We start from the raw sequence: 12250 nt of genomic DNA on the forward strand, positions 1-12250 counted from the left end.
TGATGTCACTTTTTTATTTATTTTAAGTTCATTTCAGGGATTTTAAGCAATTTTAATGTTTCTGAAAAAGCATCTCATGACTGTTAATCAGTTATTCATTCAAGCTGCTATGGAGATTAGTTCACATTAGATCGCATTGACATTCATACATTTTAAGTCTCAATAGTAGAAATAAGTTCAATTATGACACTTTATTGATATGTTTCTATTTTTTTTTTCTCTTCAAAATATAAAAAGATAGATCATGAACATTCCATTGAAATATACTTTATACAGTTCTTAATGGGTTGTTCTTTGTGTTCCAACATTTCAAAAATAAAATCCGGCATAAGTCACAACCAGATGCTCCAGTGACCACCTCTTCTCCCCATTCACTCTCCTACTAAGACCGCAGTACAATGGACTAGTACCTAAGTCTGTTTTACACAATTTGATGGCATGTAAAATGAACACACATCTTTTATCTTTGGAATGCTTACGTGGATGCATGATGTTCGTCTGTAATATAAGATGTATGTATATCGGTATGACTTGTATGGCGTCTGTCGCATTATTTCTAATTAAAATAAGGTATTAAAAATATTAGTAAAATCTATTCAGTATGATAACATTTAATCTGGTATTAATCATTTTGTTAAAATCAAAAAAGAAATTTAAAGATTAGTGTGATTGCTAAGTTGCTCTATGGAGAGCCATTAAGCCACTGTACACACGTGGTTGCAATCATCTGGACTGATGACAGAACGTCTGTGTCTCAGGGAGCGTACAGTAAGTGTCGATCAGTGGCATTCGTGGTGCAGATTGCATACAGTGTCCTCAATTAAAACACACACAAAATAACGTATTGAACAGAAACAGGCACATGAAGAAAATACATTTGATATCGTGAAAGGATGTGTCATCCAAGGACCACATAACACCTTCCACCTGGAGGACGTGTCATAATATTGTTACTACACATAGGAGCTGTTTACAGTGGCACCTACTTACCGTGTAAAGCAATTTTTGTTATTTTGGTTACGTGAGTGTTACAGAGGAAATGTATAACATGGTATCACAGGTTGCAAACTTCGAGAAAATAAAACAGACTTAGCACTCTGGACATTGTAACTCATTCTGTTCAACATGACTAAATCAAATGGCAGTATTATGCAATAGAAAAAGGAAAGACATCTTTTTTTTCAGCCTGGCATTGGCAGAGCAGTCACGATGTAGAGAATGAAGAGATGGCAAACTTAACAGCGACAAAGAAAGAAAAAGACAGTAGTACTTGGCCGTTAAAACACAAAAAAATACTGCAGGGTGAAGCACAAACCTTTTGCGAGTGTGCGCACCGCCACTAGTTTTCCTCTGAAATATTCATAAACGTCTTTGTGACCATCCAAGCTGTAGTTGCTTAATGCCTTCCAAAACGGGAACAGAAATCGGGAGGTTTAAAAAAAGGACCAAAACAAAATCCCACGGACTATTTTTTTGCCAAATAGACAAAAGTAAGTTCTAGACCCTGTAAAACCAACGTAGACCCAACACAATACTTGAAGTCTCTGTAGTCTACATTACACTATTGAGTCTCATATACTGGTGAGTCTTCAACTGCAATGTATCAGGAATGGACGGAGGACCATTCAGCTGCCTGAGCTGAGCCCTGAACCAGCAGGGCCTGAAACTCACTTGGAATACCAAACCAAGGATGAGGTGCTCGGAGAGCACTCAACAACGAGATGCTTTTTTTTTAACAAGACTGTTTGTTTTTTACATCAATCTCCCCATCGGTGGACACTGGTGTCTCTCCTCTTTTCATCTTTTCAACAGTTAAAGTACTTCACTGACATCATTTTGGAAGCTCTGGGTCTTTTTTGATTGGTGCTCACGTAACTGTGTTGTGTGCTGTGATGAGCTGCCAACTAGCCAGCTGCATGACGGTAACTCCGTGGGTAACAACGGATGCAAAGACCTGACCATCTAAAAAAAACGAAGACGAGCTACCTTACACACTCATGCTGACACCGCGAGTGCGAGTAGTTTTTCAGTTGCCTCTGGGAGGAAGACGTTTTCTGCTCTACGACACGGCACAGTGTTCATAGTTATCAGGACTGGGTTCATGACAAACAATGATAGGAGGCTAAGGGGATATGTCAAGACTATGGGGATAGGTCCCCCTCGAGAGATTATCAAGTCATAATGCATGCGTTTTTTTACACATCACTGTGAGGTGTTCACATTATCGTCGTCTATATACTAGAATTAATTCATGTTAGAAAGAAAATAGCAAAACACCTACATCCACGCACACCATCAACACACCTGAGTCCCTTAAACCAGACGCTGACTTTGGAATGGCAGTTGGTTCCATGCAAACCGGAAATCTCTCTTGACTGTTGGCCAATACAGTACGACGTCTCTCATAGTCTCTTATTGATCCTTATTAGATAACCTGCACTCGTACCCTTATGTTTCAACGTAGGACTGGAGGAACAGAACTGCCTATTCCAGCAAAATCCCGCCGTGGGACATCCAAGGCCTTTAAGACTCTTTTTAACACTGAGGCGTTGAAGATACTCCGGACGCTCTCCATCCGCCCTGCTACAATCAGGTGACAACTCTTGTATTATTGCCAAAGAAAAAAAGCAAACCATGAGTACTAATCAAGCAGTCAAAGTTGTGGTACGGAGAGCTGTTGTTTTAGAACTGCTGCTGTTGCTGCTGCTGCTACGGTAGTTGTGCAAATGATTCGAGGAAGGAAAATAAAAAACCAATGGTGAATTGTGACATCCTTTGCGCAAAATGCAATAGTTTGGCAAAGTCTGGAATCGATGATCGCTGTTGATTGGATGGTTAGAAAATATACTGCTCAATGCGTCACAAAGTAAAACAATTGAAACGACTGGAATGAGGAATGTAGGGCAGTAGTAGCAGAGAGATTTCATCAAACAAAAACATAGTTCAGGGTGTACTTTGCAAACATACATGTTTCAATATTCACATTTTTTTTAACTTTTCAAAACAAAATATAGCTCTTCTCTTTCATTATAATCTTTTTTAAAACATTAATTGCATATAACATTTTTTTAAATTCATTTTATATATACTTTTTTGTATCTCTAGCACCCTTGTCTTCAACTAAGGGCTTGCAGAAAAGACAGTCATGCAAAGTAGTCATGCTGGTAAACAAAGTTACAAAAATGCATTATCTTTTTTTTTCTTTTTTCACTTGTTTATCTCAGCGTCCGTCATTCGTCGTCCCCGTGTCTTCATAGGCAAGAGTCTGTCATCGCTCATTGTCTCTCTTCGTCCACCCCTCATGACAAAATAATCGCTCCCCATCCTTTTTTTTTCCAGGACTTCGACTCCATTTCATGATGCCCAATTTTTCTATTCACATTTGCATCTGATTTTTTTTAAATTTTTTTTAATCATTCCATTCTGGATCTTTTCTGCTCAGAAACTTTTTTCTCCAAAGCCATGGATAGTTGATTTGTTTATCAAAATATAGATTTGTTCTCTTTGTACACTTCCAACGCGCTCGCTCTACTCTTGGTCCATTTCGTCTCATCTTCCCCTTTGCCTAAGGGCTCCCCGGACGGGGGCCATCCTTATCTTGACATCGACTTGCTGGCGAAGCAGTCGTTGGCAGCAAGCGGGACAAGAGAGAGATGGGGCAGTATTATTGTGCCTAATTGGCAGTGTCGGCCTTTGTGTTAAGGGGGAACGGGTATCTGATTGGTCCCTTTAGAAATGATAGCACACACTTTCCAGCTAATGGGCAGTTTTATGCGACATGAAAAAAGTGCCTTTGTGATAGGGGCGTCCTCGTAATTTAGGCAAAACAATATCCTGGGATATTCAGTAGTGACTAACAATTGTCTCTAGGATTTTGTTCTCCTCGAGTCAGTCTTTTTGCTCCTCAAGACTGAGCGCTGTGTCAGTCCGCCATGGGAAAAATACTAATATTTAAATGTGCATATAGTGGTGGAATGTTAATGGCATTTAAAGGACTATGTTCTTTTCGAGGAATGACTTTGTTCAGAATCTCATCCTAAGTGGAATCTCCTAATCTACAGCAAGTTACAGAAGGTCATCCAGCAAGTGCATGCTACAGGACCTTTGGTATCCCACGTGGATCTTTTGGGCAAGCCGGCGTCAGTACATGAGAGATAAAGAGAAGTCTCCTTCCACCATTTCTCTCACGGGGTGCATGTTTCGGGTGAGTCTAGATGTACAGTGAATGCCATACGTGATTTGTTTGAGCTGATGCTACATGTGCTTCATGTGTGGTGTTTTGATTATCGCGGTACTCGTGAAGAGGGCAGTGTTTCAGTCTGATAGAAGTGAATGGAAGACATAAGTTCATGCAAGTGCTAAACTTGAATGAGGAATTGTATGAGTGTCATTCGATACTGTGCGTTTGTGATTGATTTCATGAACACTGGAATTACTTTTTTTTTTGGAATGTCAAGTGTGAGACCAAACCCTTGTCCCTCACGTACTTTATCTCTCTATATATATATATATATATATGTTTTTTTTTTCTTCACTAGAAAGGAACCCAAGAGGAAAATGACATCTAAAAGATCCCTTGTATGCATAAATTCCTCTCTCTTCGAAAACGGGTGATGATGGAATACGTCAAGTTATTTCCCAGCCAACAAATGCTACAATAAGTTAGCAGAGATGCTACATAGTTCATTCAGTCCATTGTGAAGTGTTTTTGTTTTTTTTGTTTCTTTTCAGGAATTTGTGAAGTTGCGCAGTGGTTCAGCACTGTAGATGGTACCGAGTTGGTCATCATACAAGATGGCGAGTATAGTGTGGTCATCTGGAATGTGTAATCAGGAGTCCTTTCCTCTCCCAAAGTGTGTCAGTGCAATGCTCAGTCAGTTTGCCAGAAAAAAGACGAAAAAAGACAACAAAAAAAAGAAGGAGGAAAAAAGAAAAAGGGTCAGACAGTTGTCAAAAGTGTGGTCGGAGTTCCAAGAGGCTGCTTTGGTAACAATGTGAGGAGAAGACCATGTGATTTATAAATTCATGATTAACCTCTGGTCTCTCTCTCTCTCTTGTCACCCCCAAAAAGATCTCCTTTAAACTGTCCATCCGCGTCACACCCGCCGCTTACGTGGCTCCCGCCGCAAATTTGTGTTTACCGGTTACTGACTCCTCATTAGAGAGAAGGTGAATGCTAGAAACTTAACACTGTGAAGACAAGAACAGAGAGTCATTAAGATTGAGCTCACAGAGAACACACAGGAAAATTGAAACTTGTGACATTACATGTATCTAGATTGATTTATAGAAGCGCTCGACTAATATAAAGCAATCTAAAGTGATATTTTTGGAATTTGCCAATTACATGTTTTTTCCATAACACAGATTCATAGTGTCACTAACATTGTGCACAATATAGGGAAGTAATCAGGGATCACCATTACCTGTAAACTGCTGGTTAACTGTGCATGTCAGAATGAAGTGCACAAATTTAAAGTGTAAGGACAACTCTAGCACAGTCTGTCTCCAACATACACACACACACATACAACATCAGCACATATGTTACTGCAGAAGAAGAAAGTCAGGAAATGGCGACATTAAAACTTGCGGCTGACAACATTAGAAGAACAAACAACAGACTGGATGAAAGGAGCTGCCAGCCAACTGACCAGAACCATGCTTCCCCCCCCCCTCTGCCAACCCTCAACAAACAGAACCGCCGTCTTTTACAGGAGGGAATCGTGTACAGAGCTTTTAAAAGTGAAGATCAGGTGATTGGGAGATGATGATTATTCACTATATAGTGTGTGTGTGTCAGTATGTGCATTACGTATGTGCAAACACTTTCATTTGACAGATATGTACACATCATGGAAAAACACATTTTGGACGGATGGACACATACAATCACGCTACTCACATTTGTTCCACTTTGTAAAACAAAAACAAAAACTTGGCTGACACCATTTCAAGAAGCTTAACCCCCCAATAAAGCTGCGCACCGAGCAAACACAGGTGCCGATTCGATAAAGTGTTTGCGAACAACGGTAGATTAGGCATTTTTTTGTATTCTTCGCCAACAGTTCTCAAATCACATGTGCTGGCATTACGCACTATTTACTGGGAGATTAAACACTTATGTTCTGGTCTCACCCGCTCACAGTAACCCCCACGATATAAACATCATGTTTCAAAGCGGCTACATTCGCTCTTCCCGTCCGTTCTTGGCTTCCCCCTCTTCTTCTGTATAATTCCACTGTGTAGTTGTAGTTTTTCTCCAGAGAAAAGCAAGACACTGTGCAGCAGTACATTAAATGTTAGGGATGTAGTCAAGTGAGAGTACAGGCCCTCGTACAATCCTCCAAACAACTATGGCTTACATTGTGAGGAAAAATCAAATTAGCTAAACCACCAAAATAGCTAAACCACCAAAATAGCATTTTAATGTTCTAAGTGGGATGTGTTTTGGTGCCAGACTTTCCTAATATGTTTGTTAAAGTTTAACCACATAATCCATCATTGGAGAGTAACGCAGCACTTTTTGTTTGGATATAAACTAGAGTTTTCTGTCTTTGCTCTGGCACCGGTGACGTCCTGACTCCGTGCCAGAGCAGCATTTGTGTTGGGACAGGCTGGCATTGTAAAGCACAAGAGCTTACAGGCTGATGTAGGTCAAAGTCACAATATTTCTGCTGCACCACATTGCGTACTGTATTCTTATTCCCAAATTACCCTATAATATAGCTCAAATACATAAAGTACCAACAGAATAAAACATGCTATATGAGGTATTCTGAATCCCATCACAAGCTCGTCTTGAGGTCCTGGTCTTCTAACAGTAAAATACATATAAACGTTGTGGAAGGTGGTGCATGTATTATTTACTGTGCACAAAATTAAGACTTCTGGTCCAGCTTCTTGATGAACTTTGATCAATGCATTACATTGGTTATATAGCATTAATTGGATGGGTATCATAAGCTAATTTAACCATCTTCTCTACTTCTTCCTACATATTTAAAGACCATACTTAAAGTACAGGGTCATATTCCCTATGCTTTCTAAATTTAAATATGGTAAAAGTCAAAGTTAGTTTATATTTGTATATAACCATACACTCCATTTCAGGACACATTAGCATCAACCATTACAATATTTACATTTACTGTTCATCTGTATACAGTAAAGTGCATTTACTCCCATGTTCCCATGGCAAACAACACAAATCCAAAGGAAAATGTTCCTGTTAGTGGTCATTACTTCTTAATTAATAATAGATTGCTTTATAAATAACCACAGTGAGTGAAAATATATAATAAAATATAATACAATATAATATAATAGTGTAGTTAGGTTAGTTCGGCACAATATACAGTTTAAAACCTTTCTGATGACAAATCATTAAACTCTGTTAGAACCGGTTATTATACAACCTGCCGCCCGCACTCACAAAATATACATCGATGTATTAGTTTCATATGACTTTAATGTATTCACATGTGTTGTTACAGATATGTACATATTCAATAATAACCGCTGACCTATTTAGCATTAACGCTCTGAAGGTTTAGCTAGTTAAATCTAGCTCTTACATGAACTCCTAAACTGACATTAGAACCTAAACGGGCCTCATAGAGGCACTTACAACATCTGCCTGTTTTGTTAACGTAAGCAACGTTTAATTCAGAATCTCATAGGTGATTTGCATTGGCCTCAACTATGGGATGTGGCTCTTTAAAACTCAACAGAACCACAGTTATGACATTCCTCAGAAACCATTTGCATACAATACAAAGCAAATATGACAGTACTCTTATAATAGTACATTTTAAGTGTTTGAGATTATTCCTCTCATCCGCCGACAATAGAGTGTAGCGTTAAATTAAAACATTTCACCGCAGATGTCGAGGATGGACGGACATTTTCTACGATTTAAGAGAAAATGTGCACTCCAAATAAAGCATAAGAGAGTATCTTCAAACTGTAACGTCCACATTGTGGAGTCACTCTAAGGTTATACAGTATGCATGTGCACTTGAAAGGTTTAATGAGTCTTCCTGCACCGTGAGAAGTGACGCTGGCAAAACAAAACCTTAATTTCTTTTCCAAATTTCAGGATTGTTGATGTGGATTAAGATTAGTTTTGTGGACTAAATCCCGGCCAATCAATCTCTTCTCATTAAATGCTCACAAAAAGATTTTCTTCTGCAAATTAAATCAGTTTAAAAATGTTCTATCCCAGAGTTTCCCCTACTTCTTATCTGTACATGTTCAGGTTGTACTTATACATGAAGGAGCTGCTGTCACTGGACGAACAAAGTACTGCATGCTGTTTCAGATATTTTTCAGACAACACGGAAAATAATGTAATTTTTTTTTTTTTTTTGACATCATGATGGTGAAATATAACAATATTGCGTATACACACAACTATTAGTAACTTCAGTCTGAAAATATGTGCGGTGGCCTTCAAAGGCCTGTATCAGATGAAGCCAGTGACTGTGATGTAGGATCTTTCCTAAATGAGACATTTACACTCTAGTCATCAGGAAAACATTCAAGAGATGTGATCGCTGTCACCGTCAATCACAATACTGCATATCTAAGTTCTGAGGGGGTTGATGAGTCTGGAAGCACACTGATTTTTTTTTTTTTTTTAAACAAAATGGCAATCAGGACCATGTATTATAATAAGAACAATCTAAACAACAAATGTTGGTCCTAAAGCACTTACAGTTGTTCCTCATGATTTCAGTCTTACTACATTTCTGTGTTCAAGAACGAAAGGGACAGTTAAATAAAACTGTATCTTTTCTTTTGGAAAATGTTATGCGAGACAATCAGGTGGTACAGAAAGTCAATGCATAGAATGAAATACACGTTACCAACACAAGTGGAGAAAATAGAAAACTGTTACAAAACAATTAAAAATGGCAGCAACAACATCGACAAGTCTGAAGGACCAGTAACTGGAAATATAAAACAAGACAAATGGCTCATGTCATCGTAACACTTTCAGATCTAAAAAATCAAAGGGAGGAAGTAGACCGACGACCAAGTCTGTGCATTTTTAGAATTAAAAATAGATCTGCGTATTTACATATGTATGTGCACAGCATGTTTTCCAGCATAAAGTAATATTGCATGTTTATTGCATATGTGAATGTATCTTTTTTTGCTCAACTTTAAACACAAGATCTAATGTCATGTGAGGATGGCATATGAGGAAGGTCCTCAGCTACAAAAATAAAGAATAAATTGACAAAGATATTTTTTTAATGATACATTATTGAGGCAAAGGTCATATTTTTTTCACATTTTAACTAAAAGCCAGCATTTAGTCCTTTTTATGTGTTTTAGATGAACAGTTGAACAAAAAAATTATAGTAATGGAAGAAAAAAAAACAATGAAGAAGAAGCAAAACTGATATTTAAAGAAAAGCTAAAAAAAATCTATTAGATGTGTTTAATGATGTGATCCCACATGTTTTATAATGTTTTCTGAAATATTTTGCCAACTTAAAGTGCTTTTATCTGTTTGAACTATACATTGCATTATATACCCATCCATATTTTCCTTTTAGGTTGTATTTAGTTAGTTGCTGTAACGTTTAAGTCGTTTTCTAAATACATTGCACTTGGATTTCTGTAAGAATTGTAGGCCTGGGTTACATATTGCATTTGTCCTCGTGAGTTGTCCTTCGAAGGTCCCCTCAGTCAGTCACCATCAATAAATATAATATAAATATAATATAATATAATGTGTTCTGTGATCTGATAGCTATGTTGTGAAAATAAACAAGGCACAAGCCAGTCAGGGAGTCATACTCAACTGCCGCCAGTTGCAAAATCAAGGGAATAATTTCCAACAATAAATCTGGTATTTTACTGCTCCATCTGTCGCCATTAACACACAATTACATGGATTGGTGTGTTAATGTACAGAATTGTATACTAGCAGAAAAACAGCTTTTTATCATTTTACTTTTCATGAGACAACTGTTAATACTTCAAAATGTCGGGTTTCTGACCAACAAACAACATTTTGTCGAACCCGAGCTATTGTCGTGATCTATTAACTAAGATCTATTAGCTTTGCCTCTATATTGATTAACATGCCGGGATTTAGCTCAGCTACCTTCATCGCTAACATTTAGTTTCTTTGTTTGATTGTTGTAATTGCATTTAAATGCATTTAAAAATAAATTTAATAAAATGACTTAATAGACCTTTTACTATACATTGTAATGGAATAACTGCATATGGGATTTTATATAGCAATATAATGAAACAAAAAATACTATTTTCAAACGTCATGTTAGGCTGTACACTTGATAATGGCTCTTATGGTACAATAGTTTTATTCTTTTCCACTTAATCTTAGTTTTTCTTTTTTACATTTGTCATTGTGTTGACATTTGTCATCACAATGAGTTTCTAAATTAATTGTCAGTCTGTTTTTTTTTTAAGATTTACAAAACATGATTGACTGTAAATACATTAATATTCACCAAAGACAGAAAGTAGAAACCTATTCAACATCAATCTAATCCATAAATGTATTTTTGTCTTTGGCTAAATGAACTGAAGTAGCTTGTTTCGCGGTCATTTCTCTGGACGGTGTCGTGAGCTCAGTTTTGTTTGGTCCATGACACACGAAAAAAAAATGGTCATCCATCGACATACTTAGTTTTAAAATGTAAATGTGCACGTTTTCATAATGGGTTTTTTTAACCTCTGACACTATCTTATTTACAAACATGTTCATTTATTTTACATATCTTCTAATGATCTAAAATAAGTGAACCCTTAAAACAAAAAATGTGTGTTTGACCCCCATCAGCTAACCTGACGCATGCATCATAAACCATTGGATTCACAAGACAAAGGGTCACTCTTCCTACATTCAAGTTCATTTTATGTTATTGCTATTGTTTTTTGCACGTGTACAATCCAAACAGAGGCTCCGGTGCGATCAGTCCGTAGCTAATCCACTGCGTCTGTTATCCTCCAATCACAACCCTCCTTTCTGCTACAAGATAGACGGGATGGGGGAACGACAGCGGCGCAGTGGTCCCGGGGCCTCGTAGGTTTCAAAGGGGGGGCTAGTGATAGGAGCGAGCCGCAGGGAAGACCCGGCCATTCCTGATATGTTATTGAGACTGCGAGACTTCTCGTAGCTTCCCGTTGCTTTTGGAAAATAATTTTAACCAACGATTGGTACATTAGTTTATATTATGTATTGTTGTTTTGATTTTGTATGCAAATAAAATTAATTATAGGTGAAACATTTGGGCATTTATGGGAAATGTTCCATATTTGTTTGGTTTTTTATGAAGGTTACATATTGAAATGTAAATATGAAATTGTAATATTATAAGAAGGAACCAAGATGAAAAGATGCAAAACGAAGTAAAGAGTATAAATGGAGGATAAGGAATAGAAAATGTTATCAAATCATAAAAGACATATAGAGGACAAACGAGTACAGACACGGACAGGACAGACAAGACAGGACAGAACAAGAAAATGCGAGTTATGATATGTCTTTTTTTTTTTTACAAAACAGAAAAGCAAAAGATTCTTAGACACTACGAAATTTAAAAGCTGTAGGAGGCTCATTGAATAAATCACCTGACATCGTATCAAGTGAATAATAAAGAGCGATGTTCAGGTGTTTTAGACAATTATTCAGCCCAAACCATTACACAGTTTACCACAAACTCACAGTAGCAAATACTCAGATGTCACAGTGTGGGAGTTGACCACATGAAGTTTCAGGTGAAAAAGCTTAAGCGATAAACCATTAATGAATTCATTTAATTGCATTACCCTTCATAAACGTCCCATTTGCTTTTTTGCTTTTTGTTCCTTTAAACTTCAAATGGTCGACTCGTTTAAAAAACACCTCCTGACCTAATCCTGTGGTGGAGGCCAGCTCACATGTTGTTTGCAGTGGGAAATGACACACGGGTTAAAATCGTACTCCCACTGCGTAAGGTGAGTTTGCAGGAACAGGTTGGCCCGTGTGTCCTTTCCCACTCGTTCTCAGTGTGTAACACAGCATGCACACAATGAATTTCCCCCCTGCACTGCTGGAAGCGGCCACAGAGAGGGCAGCGCTGTGCTGACGGAGTGTTGTTGCATCAGGTGAAGTGAATAAGAAAAAACACCATTGGTAGGTAGAAGTCTTCTCCCCCAACAATGGCCACCTGACCTATAATGGGTGGAGTTTTAGAGTTTTTTTGGGGGTATGTGTTGTACC

The 12250-nt window shown here is 37.8% G+C and overlaps 1 protein-coding gene across 5 annotated transcripts in view; it reads right to left on the bottom strand.

Annotated features, from left to right (window-relative positions):
- LOC118100359 (potassium voltage-gated channel subfamily C member 1) overlaps positions 1 to 12250 on the bottom strand; it is a 46700-nt gene continuing 34450 nt past the window's right edge. For 2 of the 5 annotated variants that reach the window (XM_035145346.2, XM_035145349.2), the window contains one exon: positions 1 to 5190. Coding sequence is in view for 2 of the 5 variants with exons in the window: in XM_035145349.2 (XP_035001240.1) it covers positions 5177 to 5190 (14 nt within the window). In the remaining 3 variants the exon portion in view is untranslated. Of the gene's footprint in view, positions 5191 to 9163; positions 11176 to 12250 lie in introns of those variants that run through there. The other 3 variants (XM_035145345.2, XM_035145347.2, XM_035145348.2) reach the window with 3 other exon arrangements.

This window comes from Hippoglossus stenolepis, chromosome 21 (assembly GCF_022539355.2).
Source record: "Hippoglossus stenolepis isolate QCI-W04-F060 chromosome 21, HSTE1.2, whole genome shotgun sequence".
Lineage (NCBI taxonomy): Eukaryota > Metazoa > Chordata > Actinopteri > Pleuronectiformes > Pleuronectidae > Hippoglossus > Hippoglossus stenolepis.